The sequence below is a fragment of the Ranitomeya imitator genome, chromosome 3 (assembly GCF_032444005.1).
Source record: "Ranitomeya imitator isolate aRanImi1 chromosome 3, aRanImi1.pri, whole genome shotgun sequence".
In the NCBI taxonomy this organism is placed as follows: domain Eukaryota; kingdom Metazoa; phylum Chordata; class Amphibia; order Anura; family Dendrobatidae; genus Ranitomeya; species Ranitomeya imitator.
Window position 1 is genome coordinate 834,770,865 of NC_091284.1, and position 19,510 is coordinate 834,790,374.

Below are 19,510 nucleotides of genomic sequence, written 5' to 3' on the forward strand. Positions count from 1 at the left end.
GTCATCACTACAAGGAATAAACCTCCCATGTGAACAGCCCCCTAGACTGTCATCAGTCCAAGGAATAAACCTCCCATGTGAACAGCCCCATAGACTGTCATCAATCCAAGGAATAAACCCCCCATGTGAACAGCCCCCTAGACTGTCATCAGTCCAAGGAATAAACCCCCCATGTGAACAGCCCCCTAGACTGCCATCACTACAAGGAATAAACCCCCCATGTGAACAGCCCCCTAGACTGTCATCAGTCCAAGGAATAAACCTCCCATGTGAACAGCCCCCTAGACTGTCATCAGTCCAAGGAATAAACCTCCCATGTGAACAGCCCCCTAGACTGTCATCAGTCCAAGGAATAAACCTCCCATGTGAACAGCCCCCTAGACTGTCATCACTACAAGGAATAAACCCCCCATGTGAACAGCCCCATAGACTGTCATCAATCCAAGGAATAAACCCCCCATGTGAACAGCCCCCTAGACTGTCATCAGTCCAAGGAATAAACCTCCCATGTGAACAGCCCCCTAGACTGTCATCAGTCCAAGGAATAAACCTCCCATGTGAACAGCCCCCTAGACTGTCATCAATCCAAGGAATAAACCCCCATGTGAACAGCCCCCTAGACTGCCATCACTACAAGGAATAAACCCCCCATGTGAACAGCCCCCTAGACTGTCATCAATCCAAGGAATAAACCCCCCATGTGAACAGCCCCCTAGACTGTCATCAGTCCAAGGAATAAACCTCCCATGTGAACAGCCCCCTAGACTGTCATCAATCCAAGGAATAAACCCCCCATGTGAACAGCCCCCTAGACTGTCATCAATCCAAGGAATAAACCTCCCATGTGAACAGCCCCCTAGACTGTCATCAGTCCAAGGAATAAACCCCCCATGTGAACAGCCCCCTAGACTGTCATCAGTACAAGGAATAAACCTCCCATGTGAACAGCCCCCTAGACTGTCATCAGTCCAAGGAATAAACCTCCCATGTGAACAGCCCCCTAGACTGTCATCAGTCCAAAGAATAAACCTCCCATGTGAACAGCCCCCTAGACTGTCATCACTACAAGGAATAAACCCCCCATGTGAACAGCCGCCTAGACTGTCATCAGTCCAAAGAATAAACCTCCCATGTGAACAGCCCCCTAGACTGTCATCAGTCCAAAGAATAAACCTCCCATGTGAACAGCCCCATAGACTGTCATCAGTCCAAGGAATAAACCTCCCATGTGAACAGCCCCCTAGACTGTCATCAGTCCAAAGAATAAACCTCCCATGTGAACAGCCCCCTAGACTGTCATCAATCCAAGGAATAAACCTCCCATGTGAACAGCCCCCTAGACTGTCATCACTACAAGGAATAAACCTCCCATGTGAACAGCCCCATAGACTGTCATCAGTCCAAGGAATAAACCTCCCATGTGAACAGCCCCATAGACTGTCATCAATCCAAGGAATAAACCCCCCATGTGAACAGCCCCCTAGACTGTCATCAATCCAAGGAATAAACCTCCCATGTGAACAGCCCCCTAGACTGTCATCAATCCAAGGAATAAACCTCCCATGTGAACAGCCCCCTAGACTGTCATCAGTCCAAGGAATAAACCTCCCATGTGAACAGCCCCCTAGACTGTCATCAGTCCAAGGAATAAACCTCCCATGTGAACAGCCCCCTAGACTGTCATCAGTCCAAGGAATAAACCTCCCATGTGAACAGCCCCCTAGACTGTCATCAGTCCAAGGAATAAACCTCCCATGTGAACAGCCCCCTAGACTGTCATCAGTCCAAGGAATAAACCTCCCATGTGAACAGCCCCCTAGACTGTCATCAATCCAAGGAATAAACCTCCCATGTGAACAGCCCCCTAGACTGTCATCAGTCCAAGGAATAAACCTCCCATGTGAACAGCCCCCTAGACTGTCATCAGTCCAAGGAATAAACCTCCCATGTGAACAGCCCCATAGACTGTCATCAGTCCAAGGAATAAACCTCCCATGTGAACAGCCCCATAGACTGTCATCAGTCCAAGGAATAAACCTCCCATGTGAACAGCCCCCTAGACTGTCATCAGTCCAAGGAATAAACCTCCCATGTGAACAGCCCCATAGACTGTCATCAGTCCAAGGAATAAACCTCCCATGTGAACAGCCCCCTAGACTGCCAACAATCCAAGGAATAAACCTCCCATGTGAACAGCCCCCTAGACTGTCATCAGTCCAAGGAATAAACCTCCCATGTGAACAGCCCCCTAGACTGTCATCAGTCCAAGGAATAAACCTCCCATGTGAACAGCCCCATAGACTGTCATCAGTCCAAGGAATAAACCTCCCATGTGAACAGCCCCCTAGACTGTCATCAATCCAAGGAATAAACCTCCCATGTGAACAGCCCCCTAGACTGTCATCAATCCAAGGAATAAACCTCCCATGTGAACAGCCCCCTAGACTGTCATCAGTCCAAGGAATAAACCTCCCATGTGAACAGCCCCATAGACTGTCATCAGTCCAAGGAATAAACCTCCCATGTGAACAGCCCCCTAGACTGTCATCAGTCCAAGGAATAAACCTCCCATGTGAACAGCCCCCTAGACTGTCATCAATCCAAGGAATAAACCCCCCATGTGAACAGCCCCCTAGACTGTCATCACTACAAGGAATAAACCTCCCATGTGAACAGCCCCCTAGACTGTCATCAATCCAAGGAATAAACCCCCCATGTGAACAGCCCCCTAGACTCATCAATTCAAGGAATAAACCTCCCATGTGAACAGCCCCCTAGACTGTCATCAGTCCAAGGAATAAACCTCCCATGTGAACAGCCCCCTAGACTGTCATCAGTCCAAGGAATAAACCTCCCATGTGAACAGCCCCCTAGACTGTCATCAGTCCAAAGAATAAACCTCCCATGTGAACAGCCCCCTAGACTGTCATCAGTACAAGGAATAAACCCCCCATGTGAACAGCCCCCTAGACTGTCATCACTCCAAGGAATAAACCTCCCATGTGAACAGCCCCCTAGACTGTCATCAGTCCAAGGAATAAACCTCCCATGTGAACAGCCCCCTAGACTGTCATCAGTCCAAGGAATAAACCCCCCATGTGAACAGCCCCCTAGACTGTCATCAGTCCAAGGAATAAACCTCCCATGTGAACAGCCCCCTAGACTGTCATCAGTCCAAGGAATAAACCTCCCATGTGAACAGCCCCCTAGACTGTCATCAGTCCAAAGAATAAACCTCCCATGTGAACAGCCCCCTAGACTGCCATCACTCCAAGGAATAAACCTCCCATGTGAACAGCCCCCTAGACTGTCATCAGTACAAGGAATAAACCCCCCATGTGAACAGCCCCCTAGACTGTCATCAGTCCAAGGAATAAACCTCCCATGTGAACAGCCCCCTAGACTGTCATCAGTACAAGGAATAAACCCCCCATGTGAACAGCCCCCTAGACTGTCATCACTCCAAGGAATAAACCTCCCATGTGAACAGCCCCCTAGACTGTCATCAGTCCAAGGAATAAACCCCCCATGTGAACAGCCCCCTAGACTGTCATCACTACAAGGAATAAACCCCCCATGTGAACAGCCCCCTAGACTGTCATCACTCCAAGGAATAAACCTCCCATGTGAACAGCCCCCTAGACTGTCATCAGTCCAAGGAATAAACCTCCCATGTGAACAGCCCCCTAGACTGCCATCACTACAAGGAATAAACCCCCCATGTGAACAGCCCCCTAGACTGTCATCAGTCCAAGGAATAAACCTCCCATGTGAACAGCCCCCTAGACTGCCATCACTACAAGGAATAAACCTCCCATGTGAACAGCCCCCTAGACTGTCATCACTACAAGGAATAAACCTCCCATGTGAACAGCCCCCTAGACTGTCATCAGTCCAAGGAATAAACCTCCCATGTGAACAGCCCCCTAGACTGTCATCAATCCAAGGAATAAACCTCCCATGTGAACAGCCCCCTAGACTGTCATCAGTCCCAGGAATAAACCTCCCATGTGAACAGCCCCCTAGACTGTCATCAATCCAAGGAATAAACCTCCCATGTGAACAGCCCCCTAGACTGTCATCACTCCAAGGAATAAACCTCCCATGTGAACAGCCCCCTAGACTGCCATCACTACAAGGAATAAACCCCCCATGTGAACAGCCCCCTAGACTGTCATCAGTCCAAGGAATAAACCCCCCATGTGAACAGCCCCCTAGACTGTCATCAATCCAAGGAATAAACCCCCCATGTGAACAGCCCCCTAGACTGTCATCAGTCCTAGGAATAAACCTCCCATGTGAACAGCCCCCTAGACTGTCATCACTCCCAGGAATAAACCCCCCATGTGAACAGCCCCCTAGACTGTCATCAATCCAAGGAATAAACCCCCCATGTGAACAGCCCCCTAGACTGTCATCAATCCAAGGAATAAACCCCCATGTGAACAGCCCCCTAGACTATCATCAGTCCAAGGAATAAACCCCCCATGTGAACAGCCCCCTAGACTGTCATCAATCCAAGGAATAAACCTCCCATGTGACCAGCCCCCTAGACTGTCATCAATCCAAGGAATAAACCCCCCATGTGAACAGCCCCCTAGACTGTCATCAGTACAAGGAATAAACCCCCCATGTGAACAGCCCCCTAGACTGTCATCACTACAAGGAATAAACCCCCCATGTGAACAGCCCCCTAGACTGTCATCACTCCCAGGAATAAACCCCCCATGTGAACAGCCCCCTAGACTGTCATCAATCCAAGGAATAAACCCCCCATGTGAACAGCCCCCTAGACTGTCATCAATCCAAGGAATAAACCTCCCATGTGAACAGCCCCCTAGACTGTCATCAATCCAAGGAATAAACCCCCCATGTGAACAGCCCCCTAGACTGTCATCAGTCCAAGGAATAAACCTCCCATGTGAACAGCCCCCTAGACTGTCATCAATCCAAGGAATAAACCCCCCATGTGAACAGCCCCCTAGACTGTCATCACTACAAGGAATAAACCTCCCATGTGAACAGCCCCCTAGACTGTCATCAATCCAAGGAATAAACCTCCCATGTGAACAGCCCCCTAGACTGTCATCAGTCCAAGGAATAAACCTCCCATGTGAACAGCCCCCTAGACTGTCATCAATCCAAGGAATAAACCCCCCATGTGAACAGCCCCCTAGACTGTCATCAATCCAAGGAATAAACCTCCCATGTGAACAGCCCCCTAGACTGTCATCAGTCCAAGGAATAAACCTCCCATGTGAACAGCCCCCTAGACTGTCATCAGTCCAAGGAATAAACCTCCCATGTGAACAGCCCCCTAGACTGTCATCACTACAAGGAATAAACCCCCCATGTGAACAGCCCCATAGACTGTCATCAATCCAAGGAATAAACCCCCCATGTGAACAGCCCCCTAGACTGTCATCAGTCCAAGGAATAAACCTCCCATGTGAACAGCCCCCTAGACTGTCATCAATCCAAGGAATAAACCTCCCATGTGAACAGCCCCCTAGACTGTCATCAGTCCAAGGAATAAACCTCCCATGTGAACAGCCCCCTAGACTGTCATCACTACAAGGAATAAACCCCCCATGTGAACAGCCCCATAGACTGTCATCAATCCAAGGAATAAACCTCCCATGTGAACAGCCCCCTAGACTGTCATCAATCCAAGGAATAAACCCCCCATGTGAACAGCCCCATAGACTCATCAATCCAAGGAATAAACCTCCCATGTGAACAGCCCCATAGACTGTCATCAGTCCAAGGAATAAACCTCCCATGTGAACAGCCCCCTAGACTGTCATCAGTCCAAGGAATAAACCCCCCATGTGAACAGCCCCCTAGACTGCCATCACTACAAGGAATAAACCTCCCATGTGAACAGCCCCCTAGACTGTCATCACTACAAGGAATAAACCCCCCATGTGAACAGCCCCCTAGACTGCCATCACTACAAGGAATAAACCCCCCATGTGAACAGCCCCCTAGACTGTCATCAATCCAAGGAATAAACCTCCCATGTGAACAGCCCCCTAGACTGTCATCAGTCCAAGGAATAAACCTCCCATGTGAACAGCCCCCTAGACTGTCATCAATCCAAGGAATAAACCCCCCATGTGAACAGCCCCCTAGACTGTCATCAGTCCAAGGAATAAACCTCCCATGTGAACAGCCCCCTAGACTGTCATCAATCCAAGGAATAAACCTCCCATGTGAACAGCCCCATAGACTGTCATCAATCCAAGGAATAAACCTCCCATGTGAACAGCCCCCTAGACTGTCATCAATCCAAGGAATAAACCCCCCATGTGAACAGCCCCATAGACTCATCAATCCAAGGAATAAACCTCCCATGTGAACAGCCCCATAGACTGTCATCAGTCCAAGGAATAAACCCCCCATGTGAACAGCCCCCTAGACTGTCATCAGTACAAGGAATAAACCTCCCATGTGAACAGCCCCCTAGACTGTCATCAGTCCAAGGAATAAACCCCCCATGTGAACAGCCCCCTAGACTGTCATCAGTACAAGGAATAAACCCCCCATGTGAACAGCCCCCTAGACTCATCAATCCAAGGAATAAACCTCCCATGTGAACAGCCCCCTAGACTCATCAATCCAAGGAATAAACCTCCCATGTGAACAGCCCCATAGACTGTCATCAGTCCAAGGAATAAACCCCCCATGTGAACAGCCCCCTAGACTGTCATCAGTACAAGGAATAAACCCCCCATGTGAACAGCCCCCTAGACTCATCAATCCAAGGAATAAACCCCCCATGTGAACAGCCCCCTAGACTCATCAATCCAAGGAATAAACCTCCCATGTGAACAGCCCCCTAGACTCATCAATCCAAGGAATAAACCTCCCATGTGAACAGCCCCCTAGACTGTCATCAGTACAAGGAATAAACCTCCCATGTGAACAGCCCCCTAGACTCATCAATCCAAGGAATAAACCCCCCATGTGAACAGCCCCATAGACTGTCATCAGTACAAGGAATAAACCCCCATGTGAACAGCCCCCTAGACTGTCATCAGTACAAGGAATAAACCCCCCATGTGAACAGCCCCCTAGACTCATAAATCCAAGGAATAAACCTCCCATGTGAACAGCCCCCTAGACTGCCAACAATCCAAGGAATAAACCTCCCATGTGAACAGCCCCCTAGACTGTCATCAGTACAAGGAATAAACCTCCCATGTGAACAGCCCCCTAGACTGCCATCAGTACAAGGAATAAACCTCCCATGTGAACAGCCCCCTAGACTGTCATCAGTACAAGGAATAAACCCCCCATGTGAACAGCCCCCTAGACTGTCATCACTACAAGGAATAAACCCCCCATGTGAACAGCCCCCTAGACTGTCATCAATCCAAGGAATAAACCTCCCATGTGAACAGCCCCCTAGACTGTCATCACTACAAGGAATAAACCCCCCATGTGAACAGCCCCATAGACTGTCATCAATCCAAGGAATAAACCTCCCATGTGAACAGCCCCCTAGACTGTCATCAATCCAAGGAATAAACCCCCCATGTGAACAGCCCCATAGACTCATCAATCCAAGGAATAAACCTCCCATGTGAACAGCCCCATAGACTGTCATCAGTCCAAGGAATAAACCTCCCATGTGAACAGCCCCCTAGACTGTCATCAGTCCAAGGAATAAACCCCCCATGTGAACAGCCCCCTAGACTGTCATCAGTACAAGGAATAAACCTCCCATGTGAACAGCCCCCTAGACTGTCATCAGTCCAAGGAATAAACCTCCCATGTGAACAGCCCCCTAGACTGTCATCAGTCCAAGGAATAAACCCCCCATGTGAACAGCCCCCTAGACTGTCATCAGTACAAGGAATAAACCCCCCATGTGAACAGCCCCCTAGACTCATCAATCCAAGGAATAAACCCCCCATGTGAACAGCCCCCTAGACTCATCAATCCAAGGAATAAACCTCCCATGTGAACAGCCCCCTAGACTGCCAACAATCCAAGGAATAAACCTCCCATGTGAACAGCCCCCTAGACTGTCATCAGTACAAGGAATAAACCTCCCATGTGAACAGCCCCCTAGACTGTCATCAGTACAAGGAATAAACCCCCCATGTGAACAGCCCCCTAGACTCATCAATCCAAGGAATAAACCTCCCATGTGAACAGCCCCCTAGACTGTCATCAGTCCAAGGAATAAACCCCCCATGTGAACAGCCCCCTAGACTGTCATCACAGGCACGAGTTCTGCCTTGATAAAAACAGGAGACAACTAGGATGAAAAACCTGAGGTCTGAACGGGATTCCCCGTTCTCATGGGGAAAAGCTGAAATAATTGACAACTTGGTAAGAGTAAAAAATAAACATTGTATCCTGTGAATGAATGAACATCCCAAAACATGGTGAAAACTCCTAGCACATGCTGTGTGTGAACAAGGCCAAGGACTATAGAGGGGGGATCTTCGCTGCTTTATCTGTGTGTTACGTGCCCCCTTGTTCTGCTGGATCTGTGTGCTATGTGTCCCCTTGTTCTGCTGGATCTGTGTGCTACGTGCCCCCTTGTTCTGCTGGATCTGTGTGCTATGTGTCCCCGATTTCTGCTGGATCTGTGTATTACGTGCCCCCGATTTCTGCTGGATCTGTGTATTACGTGCCCCCGGGTTCTGCTGGATCTGTGTGCAACGTGCCCCCTTGTTCTGCTGGATCTGTGTGTTACGTGCCCCCTTGTTCTGCTGGATCTGTGTGTTACGTGCCCCCGGGTTCTGCTGGATCTGTGTGTTACGTGCCCACGGGTTCGGCTGGATCTGTGTATTATGTGCCCTCGGGTTCTGCTGGATCTGTGTATTACGTGCCCCCGGGTTCTGCTGGATCTGTGTGCTACGTGCCTCCGGGTTCTGCTGGATCTGTGTGTTATGTGCCCCAGGATTCTGCTGGATCTGTGTATTACGTGCCCCCGGGTTCTGCTGGATCTGTGTATTACGTGCCCCCTTGTTCGGCTGGATCTGTGTATTATGTGCCCCTGGGTTCTGCTGGATCTGTGTATTACGTGCCCCCGGGTTCTGCTGGATCTGTGTGCTACGTGCCTCCGGGTTCTGCTGGATCTGTGTGTTATGTGCCCCAGGATTCTGCTGGATCTGTGTATTACGTGCCCCCGGGTTCTGCTGGATCTGTGTATTACGTGCCCCCTTGTTCGGCTGGATCTGTGTATTATGTGCCCCTGGGTTCTGCTGGATCTGTGTGCTACGTGCCCCCGGGTTCTGCTGGATCTGTGTATTATGTGCCCCCGGGTTCTGCTGGATCTGTGTATTACGTGCCCCCGGGTTCTGCTGGATCTGTGTGCTACGTGCCTCCGGGTTCTGCTGGATCTGTGTGTTATGTGCCCCAGGATTCTGCTGGATCTGTGTATTACGTGCCCCCGGGTTCTGCTGGATCTGTGTATTACGTGCCCCCTTGTTCGGCTGGATCTGTGTATTATGTGCCCCTGGGTTCTGCTGGATCTGTGTATTACGTGCCCCCGGGTTCTGCTGGATCTGTGTGCTACGTGCCTCCGGGTTCTGCTGGATCTGTGTATTACGTGCCCCCGGGTTCTGCTGGATCTGTGTATTACGTGCCCCCGGGTTCTGCTGGATCTGTGTATTACGTGCCCCCGGGTTCTGCTGGATCTGTGTGCTACGTGCCTCCGGGTTCTGCTGGATCTGTGTGTTATGTGCCCCAGGATTCTGCTGGATCTGTGTATTACGTGCCCCCGGGTTCTGCTGGATCTGTGTATTACGTGCCCCCTTGTTCGGCTGGATCTGTGTATTATGTGCCCCTGGGTTCTGCTGGATCTGTGTGCTACGTGCCCCCGGGTTCTGCTGGATCTGTGTATTATGTGCCCCCGGGTTCTGCTGGATCTGTGTATTACGTGCCCCCGGGTTCTGCTGGATCTGTGTGCTACGTGCCTCCGGGTTCTGCTGGATCTGTGTGTTATGTGCCCCAGGATTCTGCTGGATCTGTGTATTACGTGCCCCCGGGTTCTGCTGGATCTGTGTATTACGTGCCCCCTTGTTCGGCTGGATCTGTGTATTATGTGCCCCTGGATTCTGCTGGATCTGTGTGCTACGTGCCCCCGGGTTCTGCTGGATCTGTGTATTATGTGCCCCCGGGTTCTGCTGGATCTGTGTATTACGTGCCCCCGGGTTCTGCTGGATCTGTGTGCTACGTGCCTCCGGGTTCTGCTGGATCTGTGTGTTATGTGCCCCAGGATTCTGCTGGATCTGTGTATTACGTGCCCCCGGGTTCTGCTGGATCTGTGTATTACGTGCCCCCTTGTTCGGCTGGATCTGTGTATTATGTGCCCCTGGGTTCTGCTGGATCTGTGTATTACGTGCCCCCTTGTTCGGCTGGATCTGTGTATTATGTGCCCCTGGGTTCTGCTGGATCTGTGTATTATGTTCCCCCGGGTTCTGCTGGATCTGTGTATTACGTCACGTGTTCCCCCCCCGGTTCTGCAGTTATTATAGTGCGGATTCTCGGGATCAGGAAGGTGGGAAGATCCGGCGGCTCCAGGGACGGTTTGTTTGCTCAGGGAGGAGGCTCCTGCTGCACAGCTGCCATATCCGGCTCCATGGACCGGCCACAGCCCACCCCTGCAGACCACCTGTCCTCCAGAATACAGCCCACCCCTGCAGACCACCTGTCCTCCAGAATACAGGCCACCCCTGCAGACCACCTGTCCTCCAGAATACAGGCCACCCCTGCAGACCACCTGTCCTCCAGAATACAGGCCACCCCTGCAGACCACCTGTCCTCCAGAATACAGGCCACCCCTGCAGACCACCTGTCCTCCAGAATACACACACGTAGAGGAAGTGTTTCCTATGTTACATGGGACAATTGCTTACCGTGCAATTCCATAGTAAAATCTTCATAAGAAACTGGGAATGAGAATGTCTGCAGCGTTTGCTACCGGAGAATCCGATTGTTTGTCCTCCTGATCGTTCCTTACAGACTTTCCCAGGACAGACGACAGCTGGTGCTCATAGAGGTCTATGCAGATCTGGACCTTGTGTCGCCTCCAGCTCCTCCATAGGATTTCACAAGCACCAGCCGTCCTCTGCTGTCTCAGTAATGGGGAGATCTGTTGCCTGCATTGAGAATGGAAGAAGAGAAGATTTGTTACAATGTTTCTTATTTTCCTGTGAACCATTGATTGATTGATGAAATAAAAAATTAAAGCGACAGTTACCCCATTAAACGGCCTTTACGATGGGCTGTAAGAGGCTTCCAGCCCCTCCACAGACCGGTCATTAGTACCCATGTGCCCCATTATAAAGGGCATATATGGCGGTAATACCTCGCATGAAGGGAACGGACATGTTAGTATCACATGCTAGTAGACTTTTCATACTGTCCCTTTAATCGCCCGCGTTTCGAGGGTTCGCTGCGTTCGTGGCTCAGTAAAGCGACAGGAACCAGTCACGGCCACAAATAGCTGCCAGGACCCCTATAATCCCCCCAGGATAATGGCGCCCAGCGGAGGACGATGACTCACAGCTCCAGCTGTACAGACAATCACCTGAGTCACTGGTGACAGATCCGCCAGGGGACGTGGAAGCCGGAAAATGCCGAGATCCTGCGCCACGGACGAGCGAAACCTGCAAATAATGAGACCACGTCACAGCACACTGGGGAAATCTACACAGAATGTCTCCTACCGCACTCACATCCAGAGCTGCATTTATAATTTTGCTGTGAGATTGCACTAGACACTGCAGTTACATCCAGAGCTGCATTTATAATTCTGCTGTCATAGATTGCACTAGACACTGAAGTTACATCCAGAGCTGCATTTATAATTCTGCTGTGACAGATTGCCCTAGACACTGAAGTTACATCCAGAGCTGCATTTATAATTCTGCTGTGACAGACTGCCCTAGACACTGAAGTTACATGCAGAGCTGCAACCATAATTCTGCTGTGACAGACTGCCCTAGACACTGAAGTTACATGCAGAGCTGCATTTATAATTCTGCTGTGACAGATTGCCCTAGACACTGCAGTTACATCCAGAGCTGCATTTATAATTCTGCGGTGACAGAAGCTTGTTGCCAGGAGACTTGGGACTAAACTAAACCACAGGACTCCAGGGACTAAGACACTAAACCACTGGACACCAGGGACTGGGACACTAAACCACTGGACTCCAGGGACTGAGACACTAAACCACCGGACACCAGGGACTGAGACACTAAACCACTGGATACCAGGGACTGAGACACTAAACCACTGGACACCAGGGACTGAGACACTAAACCACTGGATACCAGGGACTGAGACACTAAACCACTGGATACCAGGGACTGAGACACTAAACCACCGGACACCAGGGACTGAGACACTAAACCACTGGATACCAGGGACTGAGACACTAAACCACTGGATACCAGGGACTGAGACACTAAACCACCGGACACCAGGGACTGAGACACTAAACCACCGGACACCAGGGACTGAGACACTAAACCACCGGACACCAGGGACTGAGACACTAAACCACCGGACACCAGGGACTGAGACACTAAACCACTGGATACCAGGGACTGAGACACTAAACCACTGGACACCAGGGACTGAGACACTAAACCACTGGATACCAGGGACTGAGACACTAAACCACAGGACACCAGGGACTGAGACACTAAACCACTGGACACCAGGGACTGGGACACTAAACCACTGGATACCAGGGACTGGGACACTAAACCACTAGATACCAGGGACTGGGACACTAAACCACTGGATACCAGGGACTGGGACACTAAACCACTAGATACCAGGGACTGAGACACTAAACCACTGGATACCAGGGACTGAGACACTAAACCACCTGACACCAGGGACTGAGACACTAAACCACTGGATACCAGGGACTGAGACACTAAACCACTGGACACCAGGGACTGAGACACTAAACCACTGGATACCAGGGACTGAGACACTAAACCACCGGACACCAGGGACTGAGACACTAAACCACCGGACACCAGGGACTGAGACACTAAACCACTGGACACCAGGGACTGAGACACTAAACCACTGGATACCAGGGACTGGGACACTAAACCACTAGATACCAGGGACTGGGACACTAAACCACTGGATACCAGGGACTGGGACACTAAACCACTAGATACCAGGGACTGAGACACTAAACCACTGGATACCAGGGACTGAGACACTAAACCACCTGACACCAGGGACTGAGACACTAAACCACCGGACACCAGGGACTGAGACACTAAACCACTGGACACCAGGGACTGAGACACTAAACCACCGGACACCAGGGACTGAGACACTAAACCACTGGACACCAGGGACTGAGACACTAAACCACCTGACACCAGGGACTGAGACACTAAACCACCGGACACCAGGGACTGAGACACTAAACCACTGGACACCAGGGACTGAGACACTAAACCACAGGACACCAGGGACTGAGACACTAAACCACCGGACACCAGGGACTGAGACACTAAACCACCGGACACCAGGGACTGAGACACTAAACCACCGGACACCAGGGACTGAGACACTAAACCACAGGTTGTCATTCTGACTTTGCTTCTGCTTTGCAGCATTATACAATTCTCAGAATGCACCTGCAGTGTAAAGTATGGAGGTTTTCATAGCTCCACTTTCTAATATGGCATTTAGTATACACTGGTGGATACGTTGTATTCCTCCTCCATGCTTTACACTACTGGATCTATCTAAGGAGGAACAGAAGCTGGTGCCTGGGGATTTCTTAAAGTGGAAGCGTCCAGATAATGCTGTGATCTCCGACTACCTCAGTGGTGATGACACCAAAGAAAACCTAAAACAAAATACAAATTTCATGATAGATAAATAAATCCAAGTGAATAAAACAGGAGGAGACACCTGGAACAGCAGGAACAAAAAGGGAGAAGGGGGGGGGGGACACCTGGACATACAGTGGGGACGGAAAGTATCAGACCCCTTTACATTTTTTACTGTTTCATTGCAGCCATTTGGTAAATTCAGAAAAGTTCATTTTTTCTCATTAATGTTCACTCTCCACCCCATCTACACTGAAAAAAACAGAAATGTAGAAATTTAATAAAGAAGAAAACCTGAAATCTCCCATGGTCATAAGTCTCCAGCTCCTTTGCTCAGTATATGGTAGAAGCCCCTTTTGAGCTAGTGCAGCCAGGAGTCTTCTTGGGAATGATACAACAAGCTTTTCCCCCCTGGATTTGGGGATCCTCGGCCATTCTTCCTTGCAGATCCTCTCCAGTCCCGTCAGGTTGGATGGTGAACGTTGGTGGACGCCATTTTCAGGTCTCTCCAGAGATGCTCAGTTGGGTTTAGGTCAGGGCTCTGGCTGGGCCGGTCAGGAATGGTCACAGAGTTGTTCTGAAGCCGCTCCTTTGTTATTTTAGCTGTGTGCTTAGGGTCATTGTCTTGTTGGAAGATGAACCTTCGGCCAAGTCTGAGGTCCAGAGCTCTCTGGAAGAGGTTTTCATCCAGGATATCTCTGTACTTGGCCACATTCATGTTTCCTTCAATGACAAGCAGTCATCCTGTCCCTGCAGCTGACAAACACCCCCATAGCATGATGCTGCCTCCACCATGCTTCACTGTGGGGATTGTATTGGGCAGGTGATGAGCAGTGCCAGGTTTTCTCCACACATAACGCTTAGAATTATCACCATAAAGGTCTATCTCCGTCTCATCAGACCAGAGAATCTTATTTCTCACAGTCTGGGAGTCCTTCATGTGTTTTTTTTTAGCAAACTCTATGCGGCTTTCATATGTCTTGCACTGAGGAGAGGCTTCCGTTGGGCCACTCTGCCATAAAGGCCCGACTGGTGGAGGCTGCAGTGATAGGTGACTTTGTGGAACTTTCTCCCATCGCCCTACTGCATCTCTGGAGCTCAGCCACAGTGATCTTGGGGATCTTCTTTACCTTCTCACCAAGGCTCTCCTCCCACGATTGCTCAGTTTGTCTGGACGGCCGGGTCTAGGAAGACTTCTGGTGGTCCCAAACTTCTTCCATTTAAGGATTATGGAGGCCACTGTGCTCCTAGGAACTTTGAGTACTGCAGACATTCTGTTGTAACCTTGGCCATATCTGTGCCTTGCCACAATTCTGTCTCTGAGCTCCTCGGCCAGTTCCTTTGACCTCATGATTCTCCGTTGGTCTGACGTGCACTGTGAGCTGTGAGGTCTTATATAGACAGGTGTGCGCCGCTCCAAATCACGTCCTATCAGTGTAAGTACACACAACTGGCCTCCAATGAAGGAGTAGAATCATCTCAGGCCGGCGTCACACTCGGTTTAAGACAATACGGTCCGTAATTTACGGCCGTAATACATAGAAAAGTCCCCAAAATAGTGGTCCGCATCTCCTCCGTAGGCAGGGTGTGTCAGCGTATTTTGCGCATGGCATCCTCCGTATGTAATCCGTATGGCATCCGTACTGCGAGATTTTCTCGCAGGCTTGCAAAACCGACATACGGACATACAATGGATCCATGTGCTCAAAACATCGTAAAAACATATATACTGTCTCTCTCTCTATATATGTCAGTAGACACATATATGTATATATATTAATATTTCATCCAGCGCTAGATAGCTTTAAAGCCGGTAATTCAATTACCGGCTTTTTCTTTCTCCTTCCTAAACCCGACATGATTTGAGACATGGTTTACATACAGTAAACCATCTCATATCCCCATTTTTTTGCAGATTCCACACTACTAATGTCAGTAGTGTGTATCTGAAAAATGTGGCCGTTCTAGCTATTAAATTAAAGGGTTAAATGACGGAAAAAATTGTCGTGGGCTCCCGCGCAATTTTCTCCGCCAGAGTAGTAAAGCCAGTGACTGAGGGCAGATATTAATAGCCTGGAGAGGGTCCACGGTTATTGCCCCCCCCCGGCTAAAAACATCTGCCCCCAGCCACCCCAGAAAAGGCACATCTGGAAGATGCGCCTATTCTGGCACTTGGCCACTCTCTTCCCTTACCCGTGTCGTGGTGGGATATGGGGTAATGAAGGGTTAATGTCACCTTGCTATTGTAAGGTGACATTAAGCCAAATTAATAATGGAGAGGCGTAAATTCTGACACCTATCCATTATTAATCCAATAGTCTGAAATGGTTAATAAAACACACGCACATTATTACAAAGTATTTTAAGGAGATAAAAACACAGGTTGTTGGAATTTTTTATTATCCTGGTAATCCACCTGCAGACCCTCGCTCTGTAACAAAGGAAAAATAAAAAAAACAACAATATACCATACCTTCCGATGATCTGTCACGTTCCACGATGTAAATCCATCTGAAGGGGTTAAATTATTTTACACCCAGGAGCTTTGCTAATGCAGCTGTCCTCGTGCCTGTAAAACCCTGGGGAATGAATGGAAATTAGGTCAATGACCTGTAGTTCCCTTCATTCGCGGTGATGCGCCCTCTGCTGGTTGTTCCTCGAGCGTGGGAAAAAAATCAGAAAAGTTCCCAGGCTTGAGTTCATATGAGGACAACCAGCAGAGGGCGCATCACCGCGAATGAAGGTAACTACAGGTCATTGACCTACTTTACCTTCATTCGCTGTGGTTTTACAGGCAAGAGCACAGCTGCATTATAGCAGAACTCCTGCCTGTAAAATAATTTAACCCCTTCAGATGGATTTACAGTGTGGGACGTGACAGATCATCGGAAGGTATGGGATATTGTTGGTTTATTATTTTTTCTTTGTCACAGAGCGAGGGTCTTCAGGTGGATTACCAGAATAATAAAATATTCAAACAACCTGTGTTTTTATTTCATTAAAAGACTTTGTAATAATGTGTTTGTGTTTTTCTTAACCCTTTCCTAGTATTGGATTAATAATGGATAGGTGTCATAATTGATGCCTCTCCATTATTAATTTGGCTTAATGTCACATTACAATAGCAAGGTGGCATTAACCCTTCATTACCCCATATCCCACCGCTACTCGGGAATGGGAAGAGAGTGGCCAAGTGCCAGAATAGGTGCATCTTCCAGATGTGCCTCTTCTGGGGTGGCTGGGGGCAGATATTTTTAGCCAGGGGGGGCCAATAACCATGGACCCTCTCCAGGCTATTAATATCTGCCCTCAGTCACTGGCTTTATCACTCTGGTGGAGAAAATTGTGCGGGAGCCCACGCCAATTTTTTCCGCCATTTAACCCTTAAATTTAATAGCTAGAACGGCCAAATTTTGCACATACACACTACTGACATTAGTAGTGTGGAATCTGCAAAAAAAATGGTGATATGAGATGGTTTACTGTATGTAACCAGGTCTCATATCATGTCGGGTTTAGGAAGGAGATAGCAAAAGCCGGTAATTGAATTACCGGCTTTCTGCTATATCGCGCTGGATGAAATATTAATATATATACATATATGTGTCTCACTGACATATATATATATATATACCTATTCTATGTGTACACATTTATTCTACCTATTCTACTGTAAGCTGTCAGTGTGATTTTACTGTACACCGCACTGAATTTCCGGCTTTTCTCTCTAACACCGCTGCGTATTTCTCACAAGTCACACTGCTGGTCCGTGTGTGATCCGTATTTGTCTCGCCCCCATAGACTTTCATTGGCGATTTTTTTTGCGCAATATGGGGACAAACGGAGCATGCTGCGATTTTCTACGGCCGTAGAAGACCGTATAATACGGATCCGTTAAATACAGCTGAGAGGAGCTGGGGCATAGAGGATCATTGGGCCGTGTGTTATGCGTATTTTACGGATGTAATTTCTGCGCTCATACGTCCGTAAAACTCGCTGGTGTGACGCCGGCCTCAAGGAGAATCACAAGGAAATGCACACCATGTGAGCAAAGGGGCTTATGACCATGGGATATTTCTGGTTTTTGTTTTTTTTTATTAAATTTGCAAAAATGTCTACATTCCTGTTTTTTTTCAGTGTAGATGGGGGCAGAGTGAACAATAATGAGAAAAAGTGAACGTTATAGAATTTACCAAATGGCTGCAATGAAACAGAGTGAAAAATGTAAAGGGGCCTGAATACTTTCCGTACCTAGAGCCTGGAGCAATGAATTGATGTAATATACTTATGAATTGCAGCGTCCTAGGGAATACCAGGGGTGGACGAAGCTTTCTGAGCGGAGCGCGCGTCGGGTGTGGGGGGCACCGGGCTATCTGCACTCTGTGGTGGATATGCAGCTCTGTATTTGATCTTTGTATATTGCAGTTTCCTGGGTGTACGGCCTATATCATAGCCATGGTCTGCATTACATGACACAATGTCTTACCCTTCTGGCCTTCTTATATATATAGATTTTCTACAAAAAAATCCAATTGATGGAATATTCTGTTACTAGCACTTGCACCTTATTGTATCTGGATTCTTTTGTATCATTCTTCCTTATATTTATTTGTATAAAGTATCCCCAGGACGGCACAATTCATACTTCTATTACATCAGTCCATTGCTATCTATATCCAGGTGCTGCTGTTACATCGTGTCTTATCCTCCAGTCACCCCCAGAGCTGCACTCACTATTCTGCTGTAACATCGTGTCTTATCCTCCAGTCAGCAGTCATCTACCACAGCAACACTAACGGAGAATGCAGCTCCGCGTGTGACTGGAGAATGCAGCTCCGCGTGTGACTGGAGTATGCAGCTCCGCGTGTGACTGGAGTATGCAGCTCCGCGTGTGACTGGAGTATGCAGCTCCGCGTGTGACTGGAGTATGCAGCTCCGCGTGTGACTGGAGTATGCAGCTCCGCGTGTGACTGGAGTATGCAGCTCCGCGTGTGACTGGAGTATGCAGCTCCGCGTGTGACTGGAGTATGCAGCTCCGCGTGTGACTGGAGTATGCAGCTCCGCGTGTGACTGGAGTATGCAGCTCCGCGTGTGACTGGAGTATGCAGCTCCGCGTGTGACTGGAGAATGCAGCTCCGCGTGTGACTGGAGAATGCAGCTCCGCGTGTGACTGGAGAATACAGCTCCGCGTGTGACTGGAGAATACAGCTCCGCGTGTGACTGGAGAATACAGCTCCGCGTGTGACTGGAGAATACAGCTCCGCGTGTGACTGGAGTATGCAGCTCCGCGTGTGACTGGAGTATGCAGCTCCGCGTGTGACTGGAGTATGCAGCCCTGCGTGTGACTGGAGTATGCAGCCCTGCGTGTGACTGGAGTATGCAGCTCCGCGTGTGACTGGAGTATGCAGCTCCACGTGTGACTGGAGTATGCAGCTCCACGTGTGACTGGAGTATGCAGCTCCGCGTGTGACTGGAGTATGCAGCTCCACGTGTGACTGGAGTATGCAGCTCCGCGTGTGACTGGAGTATGCAGCTCCGCGTGTGACTGGAGTATGCAGCTGTGTGTGTGACTGGAGTATGCAGCTCCGCGTGTGACTGGAGTATGCAGCTCCGCGTGTGACTGGAGAATGTAGCTCCGCGTGTGACTGGGGTATGCAGCTCTGCGTGTG

At 49.3% G+C, this 19,510-nt stretch overlaps 1 protein-coding gene across 4 annotated transcripts in view; it reads right to left on the reverse strand.

The window, feature by feature from the left end:
• Positions 1-19,510, reverse strand: part of STARD10 (StAR related lipid transfer domain containing 10) — a 113,620-nt gene that overhangs the window by 92,951 nt on the left and 1,159 nt on the right. The window contains exons 2-3 of one of the 4 annotated variants that reach the window (XM_069759498.1): positions 11,555-11,633; positions 10,881-11,123 (exon numbers count right to left, since the gene is read on the reverse strand). In XM_069759498.1, coding sequence (XP_069615599.1) covers positions 10,881-10,893 — 13 coding nt within the window. In that variant the 5' untranslated portion in view covers positions 10,894-11,123; positions 11,555-11,633. Of the gene's footprint in view, positions 1-10,880; positions 11,124-11,224; positions 11,634-19,510 lie in introns of those variants that run through there. The other 3 variants (XM_069759499.1, XM_069759502.1, XM_069759500.1) reach the window with 3 other exon arrangements.